The 25,899-nt window shown below is 49.4% G+C and overlaps 2 protein-coding genes across 7 annotated transcripts in view; one reads left to right on the top strand and one right to left on the bottom strand.

Annotated features, from left to right (window-relative positions):
• The window catches only part of CFAP92 (cilia and flagella associated protein 92 (putative)), a 62,595-nt gene extending 48,098 nt beyond the window's left edge, over positions 1 to 14,497 (top strand). For 2 of the 6 annotated variants that reach the window (XM_047782073.1, XM_047782083.1), the window contains exons 9-11: positions 10,294 to 10,458; positions 11,005 to 11,208; positions 11,280 to 12,336. In XM_047782073.1, the coding sequence (XP_047638029.1) occupies positions 10,294 to 10,458; positions 11,005 to 11,208; positions 11,280 to 11,630 (720 nt within the window). In that variant the 3' untranslated portion in view covers positions 11,631 to 12,336. Of the gene's footprint in view, positions 1 to 10,293; positions 10,459 to 11,004; positions 11,209 to 11,279; positions 12,932 to 14,301 lie in introns of those variants that run through there. The other 4 variants (XR_007135132.1, XM_047782104.1, XM_047782091.1 and 1 more) reach the window with 4 other exon arrangements.
• Positions 12,994 to 25,899, bottom strand: part of ACAD9 (acyl-CoA dehydrogenase family member 9) — a 45,168-nt gene continuing 32,262 nt past the window's right edge. Inside the window, exons 7-18 of the mRNA XM_047782127.1 lie at positions 25,541 to 25,715; positions 24,749 to 24,822; positions 20,722 to 20,797; positions 19,382 to 19,452; positions 19,031 to 19,150; positions 17,782 to 17,910; positions 16,013 to 16,092; positions 15,335 to 15,461; positions 15,073 to 15,150; positions 14,533 to 14,661; positions 13,825 to 13,897; positions 12,994 to 13,406 (exon numbers count right to left, since the gene is read on the bottom strand). Of these exons, the coding sequence (XP_047638083.1) occupies positions 13,306 to 13,406; positions 13,825 to 13,897; positions 14,533 to 14,661; positions 15,073 to 15,150; positions 15,335 to 15,461; positions 16,013 to 16,092; positions 17,782 to 17,910; positions 19,031 to 19,150; positions 19,382 to 19,452; positions 20,722 to 20,797; positions 24,749 to 24,822; positions 25,541 to 25,715 (1,233 nt within the window). The 3' untranslated portion in view covers positions 12,994 to 13,305. The remainder of the gene's footprint in view (positions 13,407 to 13,824; positions 13,898 to 14,532; positions 14,662 to 15,072; positions 15,151 to 15,334; positions 15,462 to 16,012; positions 16,093 to 17,781; positions 17,911 to 19,030; positions 19,151 to 19,381; positions 19,453 to 20,721; positions 20,798 to 24,748; positions 24,823 to 25,540; positions 25,716 to 25,899) is intronic.

The following is a 25,899-nucleotide window of genomic DNA, read 5'->3' as shown; positions in this document are numbered from 1 at the left end:
TTGTTTCATCCTTGCTCTTTGAGGAAAGGACTGTACTCCCTACTCCACCGGACTACAAGTCCTATTGTCCTCCTGCCTAATTGTAACTTTCACTTATTTTTGTGTTTGCTACTATTTCTTGGGTCTATTCTACTTCATCATTTGTTATATATATTTTTTCCTTTTAGAAAGTGTTTGTGGACAATAAACTCAGAGTTTGCAGAGCCAAGGTCTTCATTCTGTCTTTGCACTTGACTAGCAGCTGAGCTGTTTTGAGGATTATAGAACCAAATCCCCATTACCCCCACCACCTCCCAAACCCATTGCTTTCTAGAATCAGGAGTCTCAGGTAAGTCTGATGCCTATCTGATTAGTTTTCCTTTTTAGCTAAACTGTGATACCCTCTAGTCTCTAAAACTCTCTTGATCCCAGGTTCATATGTATCTGTGCAAGTGGGGACTAACTTAAAGAGCCTTCAACTACAATGTTTTCCTCTTAATTTCTACCTTTTGGGTTTTTTTTTTTTTGGTATTGAATTCCACTTTATCTTGCATTTCACTGATGTGATCTTTCATTTTGACCATTGTTAGTCACAACTGTTAATAGTTTAGAATTCTAAATAACATCACATTTATTATTTTCAAGGATTTCTCATTATTCCCTGTGCTATTGTCACAAATGATAGTTTTGTTAATATTATTAAGATACATGTAAGTGTGTACTATCAAAAATAACAAAACCAATATATCTTGACCCACTCTCCAACTTAAAAAATTAAACATTATCGATATTTTGGTAGTTTCCCATGTGCCATTTCCCACTCTTACCTCTTAGCCATAAAAAATCACTATTCCAAATTTTATTTATTTTTCTCTATAGTTTTACTGCATATGTATATAATCTTGTGTGGTTTTCATTTCTGCTAAGTGTTAATGACATCCAACCATGTTTATATAGGAATATATATATCTATGAGCATTTGTATTGTTACTTTTGTTTTGCTATTTTAAACAATGTGATTGTAAACATGTTAACATATCTTTTCATTTAAAACATGCAACATTTTTTCATAAAATGCACACCTAGGATTAGGATTGTTGAGTAGTACTTCCAGTTGTCTGGATAATACTTTATAGTCAGATTTAAACCATTGCTAATCTAATGTGTAATAGTGTCTCAAGAAGGTTTTAATTTGCATTCCACTGTTTACTAGTGAAGTTGAATATATTTTTATAAACTTGATATATTCTTTTATACAAACTCTTTCCTTTGGATTTTAGGTCTTGTTTTAATGTTCTTTTTTTTTTTTTTTTTGCCTTTTTGCATTTTCTAGGGCTGCTCCTGCAGCATATGGAGGTTCCCAGGCTAGGGGTCGAATCAGAGCTGTAGCCACCGGCCTATGCCAGAGCCACAGCAACGCGGGATCCGAGCTGTGTCTGCAACCTACACCACAGCTCATGGCAATGTGGGATCCTTAACCCACTGAGCAAGGCCAGGGATTGAACCCGCAACCTCGTGGTTCCTAGTTGGATTCATTTCTGCTGCGCCACGAAGGGAACTCCTGTTTTAATGTTCTTAATGCTATGCTAATGGCATTTATATATGGCATAAGTATCTTCTGGTGTCTGTCTTTTCACTCTCCTAATGCTGTCTTTTAATTGACTATAAGTTACTTTACATTTTGTAAATTTTCCATTTCTTCCCTTATGACTTAAATCTTTTACCTTAAGAAATCTTTTCCTGCCCTAGTGTCATAAAATTATTCTGTTTTTTCCTTCAAGATTTAACTTTTTGTTCATCTCGTTTAAATCTTTAGTCCATATGGAGTTGTTTTTTTTTTTTTTTTTTTTTGTATGAGGGCAGGAATTTCATTCCATTTCCTTCATATTATCAGTGGTACCCACACTGTGTGAAGAAGTCCATCCCTTCCTCAATGATATGCACCGCCCAGTCTGTCAGATCAAGTAGAGTTGCTGTTTAGGCATGAATCTGTTTCTAGGTAACAGAGATATTTGTTGAAATTGTATTTATGAGTGAAATATTCTCTTCAAAGAACTGATGTTCTTTGTTGCTTTGATTTCTGTTGTACCTTTACTTTCTCTTTCATTGATTTCTGCTTTTATTACTTTCCTTTTTTAAAAAAACTATAGATTTAATTTGTATTTTTTAAAATGCTTTTAAGCTTTTGTATAGTTGATTTACAATGTTGTGTTAAGGTATGGTGTAGAGCAAAGTGATTCATTTATATACACACACATATATGTATGTGTATATACTTTTTCATTATAGGTTATTGGAAGATAGAGTATAATTTCCTTTGCTAGATAGAACTTTGTTATTTATTTTATATAAAGTAGTATATATCTGCTAATCACAAGCTAATTTATTCCTCCCCCACTTAATGCCTTTGGTGGCCATAAATTTGTGTCTGTGAATCTGTTTTGTAAATAATTTCATTGGTATCATATTTTAGGTTCTATATATAAGTGATATCATGTATTTGTCATCTTACTTCACTTACTATGATAATCTCTAGGTCCATGTTGCTGAAAATGGCATTATTTCATTTTTTATGGCTGAGCAATATTCCATTGTATATATATATATATATGTGCCATATCTTCTTATCCACTCCTCTGTTGATGGACACAGTTTGCTTCCATGTCTTGGCTGTTGTAAATAGTGCTTCTATGAACCTTGGAGTACATGTATGTTTTTGAATAAGAGTTCTCTCTGGATATATGCTCAGTAGTGGCACTGCTTTGTCATATGGTAGTCCTATTTTTATTTTTTTGAGGAACCCCCATACTGTTTTCCATAGTAGCACCAATTTACATTCCCACCTAGGATAAGAGGGCTCCCTCTTCTCCACACTTTCTCCAGCATTTATTGTAGATTTTTTTATGGTGGCCATTCTGTCTGGTGTAAGGCGATACCTTACTGTAGTTTTGATTTGAATTTCTCTAATGATTAGCATGTTGAACATTTTTTCATGTGTTATTTGGGCATCTGTATGTCTTCTTTGGTAAAATTTCTATTTAGATCTTCTGACTGTCTTTCAATTGGTTTTTTCTTTTTGTAGGGCTGAACCAGTGGCATATGGAGGTTTCCAAGCTAGGGGTTGAATCAGAGCTGTAGCTGCTGGCCTACACCACAGCCACAGCAATGTGGGATCTGAGCTGTGTCTGCAACCTACACCACAGCTCATGGCAATGCCAGATCCTTAACCCACTGAGCAAGGCCAGAGATCAAACCTGCATCCTCATGGATGCTAGTCAGATTCGTTAACTCCTGAGCCATGACAGAAACTCCTGTTTTTCAATTGGGTTGTTTGTTTTTTCTGTTGTTGAAATGTGTGAGTTGTTCATATATTTTGAAAATGAAGCTCTTGTCAGTCATCTCATTTGTAAACATTTTATCCCAGTCCATAGGTGGTCTTTTTGTTTGTGGTTTCCTTTGCCACGTAAAAGATTACAAGTTTGATTAGGTCCCATTTGTTCATTTTTGCTTTTACTTCTATTGCTTTGGGAGACTGACCTAAGAAAATACGGCTACAATTTGTCAGAGAATGTTTTGCCTATATTCTCTTCTAGGAGTTTTGTGGTACCATGTCTTATGTTTAAGTCTTTAAGCCATTTTGAGTTTATTTTTGTGCATGATGTGAAAATGTGTTCTAATCATTGATTTACATATAGCTGTCCAGCTTTCCCAGCACCACGTACAATAGAAACTTTTTCTCATTTTGTATCCTTGCCTCCTTTCTCAAAACTAGGCGTGTGGGTTTACTTCTAGGCTCTCTATCCTGTTCCATTTATCTATATTTCTGTTTTGTGTCAATATTATGCTGTTCTGAGTAGCTTTGTAGTATTGTCTGAAGTCTGGGACGGTTATGATTTGATCTTGTCCCTCAGGAAAAGATCCATATAAATTTTATGATTCCATATAAATTTTAGGATTTTTTGTTCTGTGAAAAATGTCATGAGAAATCTGATAGGGATTGCATTAAATCTGTAGTTGCTTTGGGTAGTATGGCCGTTTTAACAGTATTAATTCTTCCAATCTAAGTTGTTCTTTCTCTAACTTCTTCAGATGTTTAGATAACTGATTTTTAGGTATTTACCATCTTATATTCATTTTGGTTATCAATATCCCATGGATATTAAGTGTATCTTCCAAGTTTTCAAACATTGTATGTTCATGATGACTCATTTAAAAATATTTTTCTCATTTTTAAAAGTTTTATTGAGGTATCATTGATTTTATAGTGTTGTAACAATGATTTTTAATTTCCACTTTTTTGATCCATGGATATTTAATATTGTTTAATTTCCAGGTACTTTCAGTTTTTTTTTTTCCTTTTTGTTGTTGTCGTTGTTGTTGTTGTTGCTATTTCTTGGGCCGCTCCTGCGGCATATGGAGATTCCCAGGCTACGGGTCTCATCGGAGCTGTAGCCACCGGCCTACGCCAGAGCCACAGCAACGCGGGATCCGAGCTGCGTCTGCAACCTACACCACAGCTCATGGCAACGCCGGATCCTTAACCCACTGAGCAAGGGCAGGGACCGAACCCGCAACCTCATGGTTCCTAGTCAGACTCGTTAACCACTGCGCCATGACGGGAACTCCTTTTTTTTGGTCTTTTGTCCTTTTAGGGCCGCACTCGCGGCACATGGAGGTTCCCAGGCTAGGGGTCTAATGGGAGCTACAGCCACAGCCACGCCAGATCTGAGCTGCGTCTGCGACCTATACCACAGCTCATAGCAGCGCTGAATCCTTAACCCAATGAGCGAGGCCAGGGATTGAACCCCAAACCTCATGGTTCCTAGTTGGATTCATTTCCATGGCGCCACAACAGGAACTCCACTTTCAGATTTCTTATTCATCCATACCTTTAGTTCTTAAGTTCTTCCTTAATGCCGTTGTTATCAGAGAATAGATTCTGTATAATTTCTATCTTTTGTTGAGATTTGCCTTAGGGTCAGGGTGTGTCAATTCTGATAAGTGTTTCAGTGTTCCTGAAAACACATGTATCCTATAGTTACTGGTAGTGTTCTATATCCACTATGCCAATTTTTTCCCCAAATCTGTATCCTTATCTTTAAATCCTGTTTGTCTTTCTTTTATCAGTTATTAGAAAAAGTCTGGCAAAACCTCAAAGTAGGATTATAGATTTATTTCTTTCTCCTCTTATGTGCCTGCTTTTGCTTTGTATGTGTCAAGGTTATGCTTTAGATATATACAAATTTAGGACTATTTTATCTTATTGATTTGATCTTTTTATCTCTGGTAGTACTTTGTAGGTGTAAACATTAAAGTTAGTAAAATGCACAAATTTTAAGTGTACAGCCTCATTCCTCTTTATGTATGTACCTAGGAAACCATTACTTAAACCAAGATGCAGAACATTTCTGTCACTCCGTAATCATGTCCCTTCCCAGTTAATTAACCCCTGTCCTCAGTTCTATCACCTTATCATAGTTCTGCTTGTTGTTGAACTTCATTTAATGGAACCATAGAGCATGTATCTTTGCATTGGCTTTTTTTTACTGCACATATGTATTTTGAAAGATTTATATTATTACCTACATATTTATTGCTAAGCAGTTTTCCATTGTGTATAGGTTTATCTACTCTCAAATGGATTCACATTAGTGTTTGTTGTATCCAGGAGGTACTTTCTTGGGGGTGGGGGGGGTGGTAATTGTGGATAAAACAGCTATGAACGTTTTTGTACAGACCTTCCTTTTTGGACCTGTAACTTTGTTCCTCTTGGGCATATACCTGGGAGTGAATTACTGGGCGAAAGGGTAAGCATTAACTTTTAACTGCCACGTTTCCAAAGTAGCTGTACCATTTTAAACTCCTACCAGCAAATACACGTGGGTTCTGTTCATGCTGCAGCCTTGCTAACACTTGGATTTACCAGTCTTTAAAAATCTTAGCCACTCAGGTGAGAGGCGCTGGTGTTGTATTTTGGTTTTAATGTGCTTTTCCCTGGTGAATTGTAATGTTGAGCAGCTTACATTTTGGCTATTTGGATATCTCCTTTTGTGAAGTGCCTGTTCAAATGTATATTTCCCCCCCATTTTAAAGGAAATTGTGTTTTTCCCACTCCTATTTTGTTTTTTAAAAATCCAGATGAAGTTGGTGTCAGTTACATGTATTACAAATATTTTTTTTTCCAGTCTGTGGCCTTCATTTTCATTGCTTTAGTGTTGTATTTTGACAATGAGTGTTTAATGTATTTCAATTCATCATTTTTCTCTGGTGAGATTTCTCCTGATAGAATGCTAGGTTGGCAGTTATTTTAACTCTTTAAAGATGTCATTCTATTGTCTTCTGACTTCTATTGTTTTCCTCCATTGTTGAAGTCAGCTGTCTTATTCTTGCTCTTTTGAAGATAATGTGCTTCCTCTGGCTGCTGTTGAAATATTTCTTTTTCTTTGGCTTTCAGCAATTTTACTATGATGTTCCTACACTTTTTTCATTGTATTTATCTTGATAGGGGTTTGCAGAGCTTGCTGTTGAATCTATGACTTAAGTTTTAAAAATCTTCGGTCAGTGTTACTCTTGGGATATTATGCCTTCTCATATTCTAGCCACTTTTCTCTCTCTGGAATTCTAATGACAAGTTAGATATTTTCACCATAACCTATATCTTATACTACCTATGTATCTCACACTTTTACTCTTCTATCCTTTTCTTTCTGTGCTTCAGTCTGAATATTTTCAACACTCTATATTCTTCTCATTAATCTTTTCTTCTTTTTTTTTTGTCTTTTTTTGTTGTTGTTGTTGCTATTTCTTGGGCCGCTCCCACGGCATATGGAAGTTCCCAGGCTAGGGGTCTCATCGGCGGCGCTGTAGCCACTGGCCTACGCCAGAGCCACAGCAACGCGGGATCTGAGCCGCGTCTGCAACCTACACCACAGCTCACGGCAACGCTGGATCGTTAACCCACTGAGCAAGGGCAGGGACCGAACCCGCAACCTCATGGTTCCTAGTTGGATTCGTTAACCACTGCGCCACGACGGGAACTCCTCATTAATCTTTTCTTCTGCTGTATGTCCAGTGTCCTGTTAACCCACCCAATGAATTATAATTTTAACAATTATTATTTCTATTCTAGGAGTTCATTTGACTTTTCTATAGATTCCAGATATTTGGTTAAATCCTCAACCTTTTCATTTATATTCCTAATAACATAATTATTTAATATCCTTGTCTGATAGTTCTAGAATCTGAATTCCTTTGTTCTCTTTCTGTTGCCTGCCTTTTCTCCTGGTTTTCATCACTTGATCCTGTTTCCTGGCATGTCCTAATTTTTTGTGTTTTTTTAGCTGAGCTGGAACTGACATATAACACTACATTGGTATCAAGGGTACCTCATTTGATATTTGTATATAATACAAAGTGATCACCTCAGTAAGTCGACTTAACATCCATCACATTGTTACACTTTTTACTTGATCTTTTAGGATGTATTCTCCTAGAAACTTTCAAATAAGCAAGGGTATTAATTGTAGTCACCACTGCTGTACATTACATTGCATGACTAATTTTATAATTGGAAGTCTGCCTTTGAACCTCCTTCACCTATTTGCTCACCTGCCTGCAAACACCACTCTTCTTTTTCTGTATCTATGAGTTTGTTGGGTGTTTGTTTTGGGGTTTCAGGGTTATGGGGGGGGGCTTGTTTTTTAGATTCCACTACTGAGATCTTATGGTTTTGTGCCTATTTCGCTTAACATAATTCTCCCTTTAATGTTAACCTATGTCCCTTTATCTAAAGCAGTTTTTCATATACAGCTTTTTGTTAGTTTTACCAAAAAAAAAAAAAATCCAACCTGAGACTCTTTAGTTGGCAAGATTAACCCATTTACTGTTACTGCTGTTAGATTAGGCTTTTTTGGCTACTTCTTTCTTTTAAACTACTCCTTTCCTGCTTTCTTTGTATAGATCAGATTTTCTTCTGCTGATTAAAAAAAAAGTTTGGGAGTTCCCGTCATGGCGCAGTGGTTAATGAATCTGACTAGGAACCATGAGGTTGCAGGTTCAATCCCTGGCCTTGCTCAGTGGGTTAAGGATCCGGCGTTGCCATGAGCTGTGGTGTAGGTCGCAGAGGCGGCTCGAGTCCTGAGTTGCTATGGCTCTGGCGTAGGCCGGAGGCTACAGCTCCAATTCAGCCTCTAGCCTGGGAACCTCCATATGCTGTAGGAGCAGCCCTAGAAAAGGCAAAAAGACAAAAAAATAAAAAATAAAATAAAAATAAATAAAAAAATTAAAAGTTATACATTTTCTCTTTATTTCAGGGTTATCTGAAAGACAATATTCACTTTTATTCCTACTGAATTCTGGAACTTGTTTTATAATAATTTACTTTATAAACATATATAGCACACTTAGAATCCTTTTACTGTCTCTTCCGTACACTACTCACCATCCATTTTGGAAAAAATTCTCTAGAACTGCATTTCTAAAAGGTTATCATATTTTACTTTCTCTGGTCCTTTTTAAACAAAACTTTACTAGGACACTGGACATACCTTGCTAACTTTGCCCAAATACTCCTGGGTTTTCTCCATTTTGAAATTTCTTCTGAGCATATTCCCAAAGGAAGGTATTTGTGTAAAACCTCTTAAGGTAACCCTGAGAGTATGCCCTCATAATTAAATGGTCATTTGGGCTGGATATAAAATTCTGGGTTCTTTATCTTCTCATTTACCGTACTGCTATCGTGGAATCTGACATTAACCTGTTAAGTTTTCTTTCCAAGTGGCCTACTCTTCTTTGGAAGTTTTCAGGATTTGCCCTTAAGTTTCATTAATAGGGTGTCCAAGCTTGGAATTTCCCTTATCTATTCTGACACTCATTATTTCTTCAAACTTTCCTATTCTCACCTTCTGCCTCCTTTTGGAACTTCTAGTTTTTGGATGTCAGTGCTTCCGTTTCCATCCCCTAATTCAGGTTTTCTAATTTTATCTTGGTATTCAGAGCTGCTTTCTGGGAGCATGTCAAGCTGATTTCCCAGTTCCCTGATTCATTCTATAGCTCTATCACCTATCTTTTAAGAATGGTGATCATATATATCTTATATCTTTGTCCCATCCCTTCCAGTAGTTTGGCTTCACTTGTGAACTTTTAATTGGACATACTAGTTACTGAGCTGTGAGTCCGATTCCCCAGCAGATCTCAGTCCTACATCAGCAGAGAATACCCAGTATCCTGAACAACTGTTGACTGTTCTTTGTTTTCGTTTTACTGAGGAACTCTTTTGGTCAGAACTTCAACCTTAAAGCCTCAGGGAGAAGCAGCACAGGAGGACACTGTCTCCCTGGGTTATAATTCACCAGCTCTGAGTTTGGAAGGAGCAGGGGACTTATACTTTCATTAATGGCAGAGCAGCCCTTCCACTGGAGACAACTAGGAATGCTGGACAAAATATTAAGCATTCTGATGAAGCTACATGTGGGCCCCAACAGACCCGAGCCTGGACAGCCCCTCATTCCAAGGCCCTTGGGCTGTCTCTGCCTCCAGCCTCTCTTGCTCCAACCACAGGGTCCTGTTACCTAAATAGTTGTTCCTCCCCTGTGTATGAATCACAGGTTTATGTAAGCCTTCTCTTGATTACTCTGTACTTTTAGAAATTCTCCAAATATTTTCTGAAGTCAAGATGCTGGGCTTGGCCTAAAGACAAGGAATCAAGAGCATCTTGAGCTAGGTGTTTTTGCTTTAATGCAAAAAATTGTTGTTTTGCAAACGAAGGGCAAGCTACAGTGCATGGTATGTAACAACTTATGAGATGTGGCAGTTCTTGCTTTCTGTCCTTTTTTGGTCCCAGCCACCTTTCCCTGCACCTTTGTTTCATCTTTTGTCTCTTCCCTCATTGCTGTTTTCATTCACAAAGGAAACCAACAGCCCATTTTTAGGCTCTGGAGGGAAGAGGTAACTCTATGAACTCAGCACTGAAAGGTGACCATGGTCCAGGACGGCAGTCCTTACTGCTTCAGTTCACGCATGTGCCATAAAAGCTTCAGCATCTCCCACCTCTGACCACCCGAGCCACAAATTCCACCTGCCAGGTGTTGTGTTCCATTTACAGTGTGCCTAGGCAAGCCTCCAGTTTCTGGTCCTTTGAACTCCGCTGTGGATAATGAAGAATGGTCTTGAGGATCCTTTGGCAGGGTTCCGTGATGCTCTCAAGAACTGACACCTGTACTGCAGCCACATCCAGGAGATCATCTTGTTGGAATATGCACTGGCAATTGGTGGTGAGTGGGCCTCATATGGGTAATGGCTGGTGTCTTTCTCCAGAAAAACATCACAGGGGCCTACCAGGTCATCAAGAAGCCCCCCAAATCAGTGGTGAAGGTGATTAGGATCACAGCCCCTGCCAAAGATGCTGTCTATAACTACAGCATCCAAACCCTGAATTCTGCAGAGCTTGCCAAGAAGGAGCTGTATCGAGAGATGGGCAAGGTAAGGCCCAGGATGGGGAGCAGCCAAGCGCCTGCACTCCCAGCAGGAGGTGGGGGGGATCCAGCCAGCTCCTTTCTCCCTGTCCATGCTTCCTAGAGGTCAGCAGCGGTCTCCAGTGTGCGGGGGGGGGGGGGGGGGGGGGGGGGCGGGGAGCAGACTGGGTTTCAGGGACCATGAGACAGGCATCTTGTTCCCACCAAACATGAACCCTCTATATCCCAAGGTGATTCCCAGAGGTCCTCAGTGCCTGCCCAGGTGTGTGTGGCTGCACTCTGCAGGTTTCTGGCCTCTTGGCAGCCGTTTGTCACTTGTGAAGTGCTGCTGAATCAGAAGAGAAAGGCTGTGTTTAGGCTTCCAGCATTGGCCACTTCAGAAAAGGGCTTCTGTCAAAGTGGACAGTGACGTGACCCTGACAGGGCTGCTACACATTAATGGTCATGCATCCTGCATTAGGTACTGTCATCAGGCCCCTGGAGACCTGAGGTCAGTCAGCCCTATCCAGGTCTGCTGCCCGCCCGTCCACACTGAGTCTGCCCTCATTTCCAGGAGCCGAGGAAGAGATTCACATACTCCCAGAACTACCTCTCAGCCATGGTGGAGCCTCAGGATACAGAGGAAGAGAAGAGAAAAGCCATGAGGAAATCCCGCCAGGCCTGGCTCACACCGAATGGATTCCAAGTGGTGGGTCTTCACAGCATGGAATGGACCCCTCACCTGGGGCTGCTGCCGCCCATTGATGCCACCACAGAGGTTAGTGGAAGGGGCGGGGGCTCAGTGGGGTCCGCAGGGGCCGCCTCCTCACCCACTGCTCCCTGACGTAGGAGTGGAGGGAAAAGGCACTGTTTGCTAATGTGCTGGAGCCAGTGCTGCATCGAGAGAGGTGGTGCTGGGACCGCCGCCACCAGGACTTCGACCTGTACACACAGCCACCACCTTTCCTGGAGCTGCCCCCACCTCCGAAGCCCAGAACAGGTAACAGCAGCCTCTGTGAAGCTGGCCTCCTGGTGCCATGGGCAGGCAGCAGCTGTGTGCTCTGCTGTGGACACTCACCCTCCATGCTGGAAATAAAGGTTCACACAGAACGCTGCGCTGGGACTCTAGCTGCAGCTGGATTAGGCATGTGCCATGTGACAGCAGGCAGGTCCCCTTACAGCTCCAGGCCGGTCTCTTAGCTCTAAAGGGAGGTGTTGGAAGGAAGTCTGAGGGCTGAGCTTCTACTGTGCTGCCCACAACCAGCCTCTGGAGGCCTGACCAATAGCCAGGGACTGAGGCTCTGGGCTTCAGTGGTCTGTCCAGCTTGAGACGCTGCAAGCTATCCCTCTGTGTGGGGAGGAGTCTGGCCTCTGAGTCCTATTCATCCTTCTGTTTATGAGGAGGGAACCACAAAATCATTTGTAAGTTGATAGAGAAATCGGAGCCAGAACCTTTGTTTGGGGAGGAAGAGGAGTTTATCTGGCAACAAGGTTGGCCAGAGCCACCTTCCCTAGGAAGTCAGATGGGATAAACCATGGGTTTCTTCCTTGCCCAACTCCCAAGGGAGCTGGGAGCTCTGTGAAACAGGAGGACATGGACTTGGTCTGTTTCCTGCCTGGATCTCCCTGCCTCCCTTCAGCACAGGCTCAGGTGCCCTGCTACCTGCTGGTGGATCCCAGGCTCAGAATTACGGTCACGTCCATGGGCCTCCCCTGACTCCCCTCCCTACACACAGCACAGGAAAGAAAGCCTCCGGTAGAGCAGGGGAGAAGGGAGACATGGAACCAGTGACCTGATGTTTTACATTCAGTTGGACACAGAAAACCTGCTGCAGACGTGGCTCCACGCGGCCTGCTGTCCCCGCACTGCAAGAAGACATGTGCTCTCTGCTCTGTGCAAAGTGCCTCCCTGCCAGCAAGACACTGTAAAAACTAAGGGTTTCGCTGGCAAGTTGTTCATCAAGTCGCTGTGTTTGTAAGCTTCCACCTGTGGAAGATTAACTCTCACCTTTGAAGATGAGGTGCCAGAGGCTCAGCCCCCACCCCCAGAACCAGCACAGCTCTCGAGCCGGTTCCTATCACCCCAGCCAAGGCAGAATCCTACCTGGAGGAGGGGGAGAGCCTGGCTGCTGCCTGTGATGGGCTTTCTGGAGCACAGACCATCCAGGAACCAGACCAAAGCCTGAAGTCTGCCAGGTGAGCATGCTGGGACCTGGACACACAAAGTCCTGCTCGTGCTTCTGAAAGACGTCTCTTGTCCCCATGACGAACAAGAGGAAAGCCCAGCTGGGAGCAGCATCTCTTGCACAGACCAGCAACTTTACCTGGAAAGGACCAATGGCAAGGGCTCCTGACCCCACAGCTGTCACCAGAGCGTGGATCTCTCAGGGTCAACTTGCCACATGCTAAAGGCTGGCTGTGAGGAAACACATGCCTAGTATGGCAAATGCTAAACTAACAATTGGTGCCGTTTTACACTCTCTTTTGTTAAAGAGTTCTCGTTGAACATATTTTAAGTGCATTTTGCTTCTAGTTTAAAAGAATGACACATACGGATTCCAGGTGATGTATGAACTGCTTCTTGAAGCGGCTACCCTGCCTGAGACATGTCCCTGCCAGCCCAGGCCACAGAGGGGGTGATACAAGCCTGGTCCCACCCTGAGTGGGGTGGCAAAGGGTGTCCCCTGAGCTAGGGAATCTCAGCAGTTCTCACTCTCCCAGAAGCCGCGTGGAGTCTGGTGGGATGTCAGGCAGCAGTGCCCCCAGGTCAGGGGCTGGAGAAATGGTCAGCCTTTAAGGACCCAAGTTCTCTGCCTTCTGGAAAGTGTGAGCGTGTCCAGGGGCAGGTGGCAGCAGGGGACACTGTCCTTCCACTTCAGGACATCCGGTCCAGAGGGTGGGCACAGATGTAGGCTCGCTTCTCTAGGACCTGCTGGGACACTTTCTTGATCTGTTCGTCTAGATTTTCTGGAGAACCTGGGAGAGAAGAGAGTGGCCTTTCTATGTTGTGCAGTTTTTCTAACCACATAAGGCCACTACTAGGAGGGAGTGCAGAGGTGACAGCTCCTCCCCAGGAAGTGATTCTGGGCCTCAGGGAGAAGAGGGGATAAAAAGGCCCCCTCAGCAATTCAAGCCTGTCAACTCCCCTTCCGCTGCAGCCACCATAGCAGGAGCTAACAGCCCTTCAGCACAGAGGGGCCGCCAAAGCCCAGAGGGCACAGAACCCTCTGCTCCTCCCTGGGTGGGTCAGATGGGGCGCAAGGAGTGAGGAGGCCAAAGCCAACACCTGCCGCACCTGCTGTGTGCGCTCCTGCTGGCAGCCTCACTTGGTGCAGACATTGTGGGCACAGTGCCCTGGGAGCCCCGTCCCCCTGTCCCCAAGCCACCCACTTACATTTGTCCAGCTGGGACAAGGTGAAGAGATTCTGGTGATAGGCTTCCGTGCAGAAGATGTTGGTCAACAGAACCTGGCAGGACCCAAGGCATAGCAGTGGCTGTTGAGGACTCAGATCTCTGGGCCTCAGGACACCCCCACCCCCACCCCCGCCGCCGGTGCTTGACTTCCGAGCCTCTGAAGACAGTCTGTCAGCCAAAGTAGGCAGCTTGGCCAGAGTCAGGCCATGGCCTTAGATTCTGATTCCAGCCTGAGCCAAAGGGACTCTGTCTCCAGGGCAGGTCACTCAACCTCCCTGAGCCTCCATTTCCCCCTCTGTGGGAGGGAATCATAATTGCCGCAGGTCCGGGCTCCTCAGACCAAAGTGCATCAAGACACGCGTGTACACAGCAGGTGCTCAGGCTGCACTGCCCACCAACATACGGGGTGAGGGAGCTGGATGTGGGGCCCCGCCACTCACCCTCCCTCTTCTCTCAGGCAGGAAGATGAAAGGCAGTGGCCTCATGTCCTGAGCAGCAAGGACCTGCCCATCAGAGCTGAGAGCACTGGACACGGCCACAACTCTCCAGGTTCGCCTTCATCCCTCTGGGGACACGACCCTGGACTTACCCAGCAGCCCCCTCCCCCCACAACCACCACATCTGATTAAAATGCAGCATGACAAGCCAGCAGGGAAGCTGCCTGTGGGGAGAAGCGGGGGGCTCTCACCTCGTGGTCATGGTTCCGGAGCCCCATGCGGATGGAGCGGGTGGCCCGCGACAGCACAGCCGTCATGCCATACAGGTTGATGAGGACGTTGGCCACTCGCTTCAAGATCAACTGCTCCTCCACGATGGTCTGGGAACAGAGGGCAGGGTGGAGACTCACCACCTGGGACCTCCTCATACAGGCCCTGCCCTGGGCCCCTTTGCCGTCTCTGAGCTTCATGCACTGCCCTCCCCTCGGGCTGTGGGAGGCTGGCTCCCGGTGGCTCTGTGCAAATCTGGGCAGAAGTCAAGACAAGACCATGTCCCGGACACCTGGCTGAGACCAGAAGCCAGGGCTTAAAGTCACTTCAGCAGCAAGAACCTTGCAGATCAGGTCCTGAGATTCAGGCCCAGGTAGGGCTGCCTGTCCTGCTCCAAGAAGCCTCTCTGCACCCAGAAGATGCCCTCCCAGCAGGGGTCTCCCAGCCCTCCATGGAGACCAAGATTCCCTCCTAGGCTTGGTCCCACTTGGATGCTGGCGCATCTCCCTGACCCCAGGTACCTTGCCAAAGCGAAGCAGCAGCATCTCCACTGTGCGGCCGAAGTAGTACACATTCTCCTCGAGCTTGTGGGCACCGTCCTGTGGGCAGGGGGCTCTGCTCAGCATGGTCCTCCCGCAGTCTCAGGCCCTGCTACCAGGCTGGGCCCTTCTCCACCCGGACAGGGCAGAGACGGGGCATCAAGCAGTCCTCCCCAAAACCCCCGTTGCACCTCTTCTGGGAAGGGGACACCGATGGGGATGTCCACCTGCTGGGCCCACTCACCGCAACACTGGGGTGCACAGCTCCGAGCTTCCCTGTCAGCCCCAGGTCTACGGTTCGGCCAAGGGAGTCCCGAAGCCTCCGGCCAACGGTCTCCATGACGGTGGTCACATTGCCCCGTTTCAGCTCCCTGCAGGGAGCCCACGGCCCTGTGAGCTGAGGCATCAGTGCCCAAGCTCCCTGACTATGCACCCAGAGGGCCGACTCCAGACCCACGAGGCCCTACTCCAGACCCACGAGGCCCTCCCCCCACCAGCCCTCAGGGAGCAGCCATCTTTGACACGGAGGACTGGGTCAGGCCAGCTTCCAGGTCACCCTCCCCTGCAGGGCCTGGGCTCCAGCAGGATCGCCAACTGTTGCTGCCCCAGGATGGGGGTTGGGAAAAGAGACACTGGTCCTGCGTCAGCCTTGGAGCCACTGCCTGTTTGGGGGTTGCCTCTCACTGCCCAGGTTCTGAAAGTAGCTCCCTGCCCCATGGAAGTGGGAGCTGCAGGGAACGGGGGCAGTGTGACTGTGCGGCAGGGGACAGGGCCCGTCCCCTCCCTCCAGCCAGCCAATGATAGAGCTGAGCACTGCAAGCCTGCGCGGCCTGGTCCCCGGATGAGGCAGCCCCCTCCTCCTGCTGCCGCTGGACGGTTCTGCCAGGCGTGGGACCCAGGGGACGGTGGAAGCGGCACCTACTTGACCCTTGCAGTCAGGGTGCGCCCGGCGTGCTGCAGGCCTGTCAGGGCGATGTACATCCGGAGAATCTCGTTGGTTCCCTGTGGGCAGTGTTCCCTGAGTCAAAGGCTGCCCCCAGCAGGGCAGCCCTAGCAGTGCATGTGTGTGAGAGGCTAGGCCAGGTACTGCCTGATAACTCTTTTGAGAGCAGCCAGGAGCAGGGCTGTGAGCAGGGGGCCAAGGCGACAAGCAAGCTACTGCCTCCACAGGATGGGTGGAGGGGCTGACCGGATGGCCGTGGCCTGCCTCTGGGACCTAACACCTCCTACGCCCACTATATGTGGGTCATTTCTCTCTCCAAGTTTCTTATTTTAAGGGGAGAAACAGTGTTCCCTGGGTAGTGTGGGGGGGGTGCTCAGATCACAGCGAGTGCTGGGCAGACCCCAGGCCAGGCTTATCATGGGAGCAGCTGGCTGCTCCCTAGTGTCAGGTTCAATGCCCAGGAGGCCAGCTGTTCCCTGATGCCATCCCCAGACACCGCCCCTACCCCCGTGAGTCATCCAACCCGAGGAGGCAGGCCCATGGTGCACAACAGTGCTGGGAGTCAGAGAGGCAGGGGCTGAACCAAAGCCACACAGCCAGGCTGCGCCACAGCCATGAGGCTCCAATGGGAAAGGAAGGGGGCGCGAGTATGGAGGTCTCCAGGCTGCATGGCTTTACAGGCCTCAGAGTGCCCTGAACTCGAGGACCCCCCCCCCCCCCGCCGGGCTCTCAGAGCTCCTGAACACCTTCTGACCACCCCACCCAGGCCAAGGGAAGGGGCCTTGGGAGGAGCAGTGCTGGGGCAGCAGGGAGGGGACAGGGAAACTGCATCCACGTCCTGGCTGTCCTCTGAAGGAGAGGACCCAGGACTGGGACATGTGGGGGTCACAGGCCACGTGAGGTCTTCCCCTTGGTAGGGGAGCACCCTACGCCCAGGTGCCCAGCTTTACACTCGCCCCAGGGGCTGCCTCCCTATCCCCCCATCCATCCTAAAACCTTGCGTGGCCTCTGGTCACACTTCTGCAGCCCATCCCCCCAGGGAGGCTTGGGGAACGTCCCAGAGCAAATGTACACTCGCCATTCTCTGCTCTGCACTTTGTTACAGCTTCTCCACCCTCACAGTAAGATGCAAACTGCTCTGCTTCACAGCCAGGCTCCTCTACCACTACTTACTCGCCTTCCCGTCCAGCCCCCCAACAGGACTGACTGCTGCTCCCTCCATCTACCAAGTGCCAGCACGCTGCATTCCCCTGCCCTCCCCTAGGCCTGGTCAAAACCCTTTCTACCTCCACGGCCAAGTGCACCTGCTTCCTGAGACCCCAGCCCCTTGGTGAGGAGGTGCACCTCTGCCCACCCCCACACTCTGGAGTTATCTTCTGTCAGCACAATCACACCTCCAGCGCCCCAGAGGTGTCTCCCTGCCCATCCCCTCCCTTCCATGGACAGCCAGAGGAGTCCTGGGAACGCCCTTGGGCAGAGCTGTCAACACTCTGAGGAGGAGGCCCTGACCCAGAGTGGGCTTTAAAGGCAGGATCTAGCCTCCAGGGGAAGCTCTCCCTTGCCCCACCACAGCCAACACAAGCAACTCTGTAGAGACCCGTGGCAGTCGGCCTGTGGGGACCGGCTCTCAGCCTCCTCCCCTGCAGGACAGGGTCCAAGCAGGGTGGGGAGGAGGGTCAAGTTGGGGGATGGGTGGGCGGCAGCCAGCATGGTCCTTGGTGAGGCGTCTGTGGGGGCGGGGCACTCACCTCGAAGATGAGGAGGATACGGCTGTCACGCAAGAAGCGCTCATACGGGTAGTCCTTCATGTAGCCTGAGCCCCCAAGGATCTGCAGAGCCTCACTCACGCACTGCCAGGCGCCCTCTGAGCTGAACACCTGCCATGGGCCGGGGCTAGGTCAGCATGTGGGCATGGGAGGAGGCCCACAGCCAAGGGCTGGAGGCTGCGGACTGAGTGGAGGCTGGGTGCAGAGAACTGGGCTCTGGGATGAGAGGACAGGGCGGAAGCCCTGATGGCCACATCTCACCGAGGCCCCGGCAGGTCCTTGTCCCTCCACCACATGATCACCCTCATGACTCTGTGGATGCCTAGGTGGAAACGCCCCATCAACCCCTTCCACACCTGCAAAAACGTCTGGCCTCTTAATACCCACCTCAGATTTCACCTCTTCCAGGAAGCCTGACCCACACCCACCCAGCCCCATCCCCCTGCTGCTCACTCTGTACATGGCAACTCTTTGGCTGGACACCTGGCCCTATGTGGCCAGTGTGTGTATGTCCACATCCTGAGAGCAGAGACCAATACGCTCAGCTTCAGGCTTAGCCCCGCAATAGGATCTGCTGACAGCACCATTACTGCCATGGTTGTCAAGGGTGATGAGAGGTTGGGGTGGTAAAGCTCCTCCCCAGTACCAAGGTGCGACACAGGGAGAAGCATGAAAACAATTAAGTTATGTACGATTCCAAACCTTTCAGCCAGGTTTTCCTACCAACACCAGAATGTTCACTTCTGTTTCTCTCAAGACTTGAATCCCAGACACCAGTTTAAAAACAATTATGGAGAACCAAAGCAGGGTTGCTATCTTTCATCGCCAAAAAATGACTACCCCCAAAATGAAACAGAGCACAGAAAACCCTGTGGTATTTACTTAGATCAACTGTTTCATAAAAAGAAGTTGTGATACCAGGACATAGGATACTCAGAACAAGATGGTCTTTCCCAAAGAAGCCCTGCTGCCTTTTATGCAGATATGAAGTTACTATGCATGGTCTGAATTTCTCCTTGTACTACGACTGGTGATCGATGGGTGACAACCTGGCATGAACTGGCCTCCCATGTGCTGGGCACGGTCTTCTGTGCCCCAGCCTCACCCCCTATTTCTCTGCTCTCCCTGGCTGTGTCCTGGGGTGCCTGGCTTTGTGGGCACACCATAAATACCAGAGTAGCAATGGACTAATGGGGATAGGGAGACGGCAGGCAGCGTGTGCCAGGGTTACCTTCACTATGGCGGCTTCGATGGAGCAGTCGGGGAACCCAGGCTGGTCCAGCATCCCTGCCGTGAGGTAAGCCATACTTTCCATCACGTAAGCCTTCTGAGCCATCAGGGCAAACTTCTCCTGGAGTGTTTTGGAAAAAAACACAATCAAGAACTTGCTTGTGCTGAAACCCGAATGTGCCAACCAGCAGAACAGGTAGTCTGGACTAATCAATCCCTGATGTCCAAGAGCACCAAGCCCGGCACTTGTGGAAGGGGGCCGTGTGCCCACAAGCAGCAGCAGTACAGACCCCCACAGTGTGCTTTCAATCCACGCACTGGAGCCAGCCGATGCCCACTCAGCCTTCTGTACCTGAATCAATCCAAACTCGCTGAGGGTCCTGTTGAACTGTTTCCTCGTGCAGGCGTACTCGGCAGTCATTTCTGAAGAAGAGCACAGTTATTGAAAAGAACCATTTTCTAGTTGTCCTATGATGATTTCCAAGGCTGGAAATATGAGAAACAGTCTGCTGAGACCAAACACCCTGAAAGAGCCCTGCCTTCCAGCGTCTCTGAGTCAAGGGGTGACTGTCATCTCGGAGAGGCACCCAGAGTGGGGACAGTAGTGGGGCAAGGGCTGCAGCAGACAGGTACCCGGCCTTCACCCTCACCAGCTGAGTCTGGGCCAAGTGGCCTCCTGTCCCTTGACAACACCTCTGACCTCCGAGCAGCAGCCACAGTCATGGGATGCAGGTGTAGGGCACCTGGCTCAGAGCAGAAGCAATGCCCTGCACAGAGGAGCAGGCCAACACCCACACGTGGGTTCAGAAGGCAGCAGGAGGGCGGCTTGTGTTGATCACTTGAGCCCATGACTTCCATGTGTACAGCTGAATGCACTGTCGTAGCCTGGTGGCTCTGAAGGCACCGCATGCTCCAGCAGTCACCACTTTCCAACCCCTCCCAGTGCCCCCCACCCCCCCAGCCCAGGCACAAATTTGTCCTACATCGGGCTCAGAAAGGAGACGGGCTCCCACACTCCCAGGCCTCAGGATCTTTGGGACAGGCTGACCATGAGTTTTCTAGACAAGGAAGCAGAGTCGGACAGCTCATGGACGGGGCAGCTCAGCAGTGGACGAGCCCTGGCAGCAGTCTGGAGGCGCCTGGGCTTGGGCCCATCATTCACACTCTGGGCCTCAATCCCCTTGCCTATACAGGAATTCTGCCCTGAATGCCAAGGAGCCTACTAAGCAGCACCTGCATGTCCCTGCAGTCCCCCCCCCGACGAAGCTAAGCTGGCAATGACATTTTGTGCCCCATAAAAAGCCCATCAGGCTGTTTCAACATCACTGGCAAAGGGAAGTAGGTTTCAGGCTCAAGAGGACAAACGGATGAGCCAAAGGCCGAGGGACCAGGGTTCCCAACCCGACCCCACTGCTCACTCACAGTGCCAAGTCCCCTACAGAGGACCAGTGCCCGGACCACACTGGGACCCTCGCTCAGTCACCCTGTCCTCAGCGGTCAGAGCAGCCACTCTCTACCTTCCGCCCTGATCCTGTGGGAGGTGAGACAGGAGGGCTGGAAGCCTGAAGGCACCCTCTGGTCTACACTCAAGCCCAGGTCCCAGACCTCCCAGGATGAGGTAGAGCCTTGGGGTGGAGTGGCAGGGAGCAGTGGCAGGCTGCCACCGAGGACTCCGCTCCCCAACTCACCTACCAATGAGTTTCTTGAGCATCCCAGCCACGGTGCTGCCCATGCTGAAGCGCCCGCTGTTGAGGATGTTCATGGCCACCTACAGAGAGAGGAAAGCTCACTCCCTAAGAGTCCTGCCTGCAAAGCCCGAGGGTCCTGGAGGGCGAGCTCCACGGTGCTTGTCCACTTTCACCAGCTTTCTTGACAACAAAAGGCAGTGTCTGGGCGGAGTCAGCTATCTTGCCAACCCTCCCTGGCCGGGAGAGAACACAGGCCTGATGCTCAAAAACCGGTGACCCAGCACTGCGACGGCTCTCACAAACATCCCTAGAGGCACCCCCCAAAAAGGAACATGATGCCCTTATTCCAAAGGAAAGGGCCTTCTCGCAGCCTCAGGGGAAGGGAGCAGAAACGAGGGCTTATTGAGTGGACTTGCTCGAGCGCTTCCTGCTCCCCATTTTCCCAGCAACTCTTCAGTGTCAGAGCTGCCTGAGGCTCAGAGTGGCGAGCCAGTTGTACAGCAGGTACCTGCCTGATGTGCAGGCCAGTGACCGGCACTGAGCCCTCACACCAACAGCACTCCTGCTCCTCCTTGATTCCTGCAGTGACAGCGTCAGCCAGGCAACTGTGGCAGCTTTTCCTCTCTTCCAACCCTGACCTCCCACCTGACATGGGTGGTGAGCACATGTGCTGCCTCCCAAGTGCCAGACTGGCCAGGTTCAGGGAAGTGCTTCCTACACACCCAAAGGGGCACAGAGACCACAGCTGTCTAGGCAGCAGGTGGTCAGAGGTGTGATGTGGACTCAAGTGGAACACAGGTCCAGTGGGAACGGGTGTGGGTCTTCTGGCCTGGGGGAGGGATGCTGGGAGCCCCCTGAGCTAGAGCAACCAGGCCACTCAGGGCAGGGGATCCCAGGCACAGGGTGGACCCATAGCCACCAGCACGAGGCTCCTAAAGGACAATGACCCGCCCACCACTGCTCAGGCCCGAGGCCCAGGGAGGAGGCCTCAAAGGCAGGGCCAGGCTCTAGGGCATGTCCCAGACTCGTGGGACTCTGCCCAACATGCAGTGCTGCTGTGTCCTGGCACTTGCTCACATGACTGGGACTGATGAGACATGTATCTGAGTTTGAATGTATGAGTACTTACTAGTTAACCTGAATGGAGATCCTCTCAAAACGGACCCTGTGGGGCTAGGGGGCTAGGAACACCTGCTCCAGCCACTGGGCAGGGCAGCGCTGGTCCTAACTGGTCAGTCTGAGGTGGCTGGAAAGGAGGTGGACACAGACACTGGAGTGGCCCCTGGCACTGAGGGGGCCCTGTCCTGCCTTGTCCCTGGGGCTTCTAACCCCTAACAGCAGACTTCCTGCGTCTCAGGACGGGGGCACCTTAGCTAAGAGCTAAGCTTACACGTTTGTTCCTCAAAGGCCAGCTCACAGTTTCAAGAACAAGACTTGCCTCATGGCCCCCTCACAGTTCACAGTTTATTCTTAGCTCCACTTCAAACAAGGACAAAAGGAGGAAAGGACTGGACACCAGGCCTCGGTCCCAGGAGGAGGGCAGACTCAGCCTCACCTGAAGGGCCCGGGTGTCCCTCCCACCTGACCTTGGTCCTGCAGCTTTACCACCTTCTCTCGGGAAGCAGCCTCTTCTCACAACTGGGTGGCCATGTCCATCCTCTCCACGGCCCCACTGCACGCCTCTGTGCCTGATGAGCCTCTAATGGCCCAGAGCAAGTACTCACTTTACCCTTCGTGGGCTTCAACATTCACTGGGCCTAGGGTCGTCCTGCCTGTGATATGTGGGACCACCCCAGCTCACAGCACTTTTTGGTACCAAGGCCAACTGCAGGCACTCTCACTCAGCATAAAAAAGAGCTTTGCTTTAATAGGTTCCCTTTTGCCTATTCAAACAATCACTTCATCTAACGCAATGGAAAAAAATTCTTCATGCAGTGTTCACAAAGATGGAGATAAGACTTCACACATAGGAGTTCCTGTTGTGGCTCAGTGGTTAACAAATCCAACTAGGAACTGTGAGGTTGTGGGTTCAATCCCTGCCCTTGCTCAGTGGGTTAACGATCCGGCGTTGCAGTGAGCTGTGGTGTAGGTCGCAGACGCGGCTCGGATCCCGCGTTGCTGTGGCTCTGGCGTAGGCCAGCGGCTACAGCTCCAATTCGACCCCTAGCCTGGGAACCTCCATATGCCTCGGGAGTGGCCCAAGAAATAGCAAAAAGACAAAAAAAAAAAAACAAAAAAACAACTTCACACATAGCCGGTGGGGGAGCAGGCACTGGTCCAGCTGTCTGGCAGGCCGGGGGCAACACGGACCAAGAACTTAAAAAAATGTCCACGCCCTCTGACCCCGGTAACTTGACTGGTGGTGTTTAAACTCAGGAAATGAAGAGACAAGTATGTGAGATGTGTATAAGGACACATGACACACGATGTGGTCCTGAGTGGGGAAGAAGTGGAAACAGTGCTAAATGTTTGATCCCGGGACCCAGGGATGTAAACATGGCGTGACCACATGAGGAAAGACTGTGTGGCTCTGAACGCCAGTAAGTCACACTCCCTAGTGGGAGCCTGCCAGGAAGACCTGCTAAGTGACAAATGCAGGCTACACACACACACACACACACACACACGCACGCACATTTCAGTGATGTAAACTCTCTAAAAAGATCTAGGAAGACAAGCACTAAAGATGTGAAGATCAGTCAGGGGGCTTTTCAGGGACCCCATGTCCTTTCCTGGGTGTGACATCCGGACACGACACACCTCGTGTGCCTCCCCCTCTCCCACCCTTTACTCCATGCTCCCAGAACCCTGACTGATGGCCCTTCACTGATTCTTATATGGCCAGGAGGCCAGGGAGGGTCTGCTTTGATCCCTGTTCACAGCTAAGGTGGGGGTGGCTCCCGAGGTAAATACTCTAACCCAGGCCACCCAGTACATAAGGGCAGGGCAGCAATAGAGACACAAACAGCCCAACTTAAAGATGGACAAAGGATTTGGAAAAACATTTCTCCAAAGGAATAAACATTCAACAGGCATGAAAAGATGCTCAACATGACTAATCATCAGGAAAATGCTATGCATACCACAGGGAGATACCACTTCACACCCAATAGGTTGGCTATGACTTTGAAAATGGGCAATAATGAGTGCTGGCAAGGATGAGGACAAACGGAACCCTGACACACTGCTGGTGGAAAGTGAAATGGGGCAGCCGCTGAGGAAGAATCTGGTGGTTCCTCAAAAAGCCGAACATATACTGTATGACCCTGCATTCCTGTTCACACAAAATCATGCTCACGGATGTTCACAGAAGCATTATTCATACAGGCCAAAAAGTGAAAGAACCCAAATGTCCACCAACCAATGATGGAGGAACGAGACATGGTGCAGCCATTCGAGGGAATGGTACTCAGCCCTAAGAAGGAGAGACAGCTGCCAGAGATTGGATACTCCTTGAAAACATGACGCTACGTGACGGAGCCCACCCATGGATTCCAGCCAAAGGAAACATTCAAAACCAGCAGATCCACAGACACAGAAAGTAAAATAGCGACTGCCAAAGGCTGGGGAGGATAAACGAGAAGGCATGGCACTTGCTTCGGGGGCGATGGGAAGTTTGGAATCAGACACAGAGATGGCTGCATAATACAGTGAACAGACCACCAAACTGTTCAAGTGAAAATGGTAAACTTTGTTATGAGAATCACCTGTCAGTTAAAAAAATATTAAATCTAAATCTAAGAAAAAACGTCAGGGCAGGGAGTCAGGCCCCAGGACAGTGCAGTCTGCTCTCCTGGGGCCCTGGGCTGCTCCTCACTCGCTGGGGGAGGAAATGACCTCTGCACCAGGCAGACGAGGCCTCAGGTGGAGGAGACCCAGTGCGCCCACACCCACCCCTCCCTGGAAAGACCTGTCTGCACCCTGCTGGCCTTCCAACCAGGTGCTACACACTGTCACCTAGTGGGGAGGGGACAGGAAGCTGGGGCCTGCAATTGCACACAGGACGGCACACCACCCGCAGGGCCACGCACCTTAAAGCCGCCGCCAACTTCTCCGAGGACATTCTCCACGGGCACCCGGGTGTTCTCGAAGTGGACCTCGCAGGCTGGAACACACGAAACTGGGACCTCACCCTGGTACTGGTCACTATGCACTGGTCACTGGGAGCACGGGGTACCCCGCCCTTGGCCAGCAAGCAGGAGGCGCAGTCTAGGCACTTGCTGGTTCAGACCCTCCAAGGTCTGAGCTTGAAGACCCAAGCAGCAGTCTCCTGAGGCTGAGTGGCAGCAGTGGACAGGACAAGGGCCCCTGATGGACCCTGGCCTCAACTGGGAGTGCTGCAGGTCGGTCTCAGCAGGAGGAGAGTGAGGACAGAAGGAGGTGTCGGGCAGGGCAGGCGGGGCTCTGCAGTTAGCAATTCTTCCCTTAGAAACCCCACCACTGCCCCAACACCATCCCCGCCCGAGTGTGGGGATGCATGTCTGTGCCCACTGCACTGAGTTATTCCACAGGGCTCCCCTGCACTGCTGTGGAGGGGCCCCAAGGCAGCCCAGACCTGATTCTGCCAATGTGCTTGGGTGGAATCCCAACTATTTCAGTCTCATTTTATCTTGAGATCTGAGATACTGGTGTTTCTCTGTTTTGTTTTGTTTGCCACACCCGTGGCATGTAGAAGTTCCCAGGCCAGGGAATTGAACTTGCACTACGGCAGTGTCAACACCAGATACTTAACCTGCTGAGCCTCCTCTGACAGCTTTTTATCAAGATAAAAATCTCATTCTCTGCCTCTCCTTCTCTTACATGCACACACGCCTGATACTTACTGTTGGAGCCTCGGATGCCTAGCTTATCCTCTGGTTTCCCGCTGGTGACTCCACCGAAGTCCCTCTCTACTATGAATGCTGTGATCTTGTCCTTTACTGAGCCGTCGGAGTCAACAACCTCGGTCTTCGCAAACACAGTAAAAACACTGGCCAGCCCCCCATTGGTGATCCAGACCTGAGGAAAGAAAGCAAGAGGGCTCCAGAGAGAACCAAACTACTAGGTGCCACCTCAGGGCGCCAGCTCTGGGTCACACCACAGGCCAGGCTGAGGGTGGGAGAGAGGCAGCAAGGAGCCAGAAGGGGAGGAGGTGGAGGAGGGGGAGGGGAGAGGGACTTCTCCACAAACTGCTCCGTACAGA

This window comes from Phacochoerus africanus, chromosome 1 (assembly GCF_016906955.1).
Source record: "Phacochoerus africanus isolate WHEZ1 chromosome 1, ROS_Pafr_v1, whole genome shotgun sequence".
In the NCBI taxonomy this organism is placed as follows: Eukaryota; Metazoa; Chordata; class Mammalia; order Artiodactyla; family Suidae; genus Phacochoerus; species Phacochoerus africanus.
The sequence above is the reverse complement of the archived record's forward strand: the minus strand, read 5'-3'. Positions and strand labels throughout refer to the sequence as shown.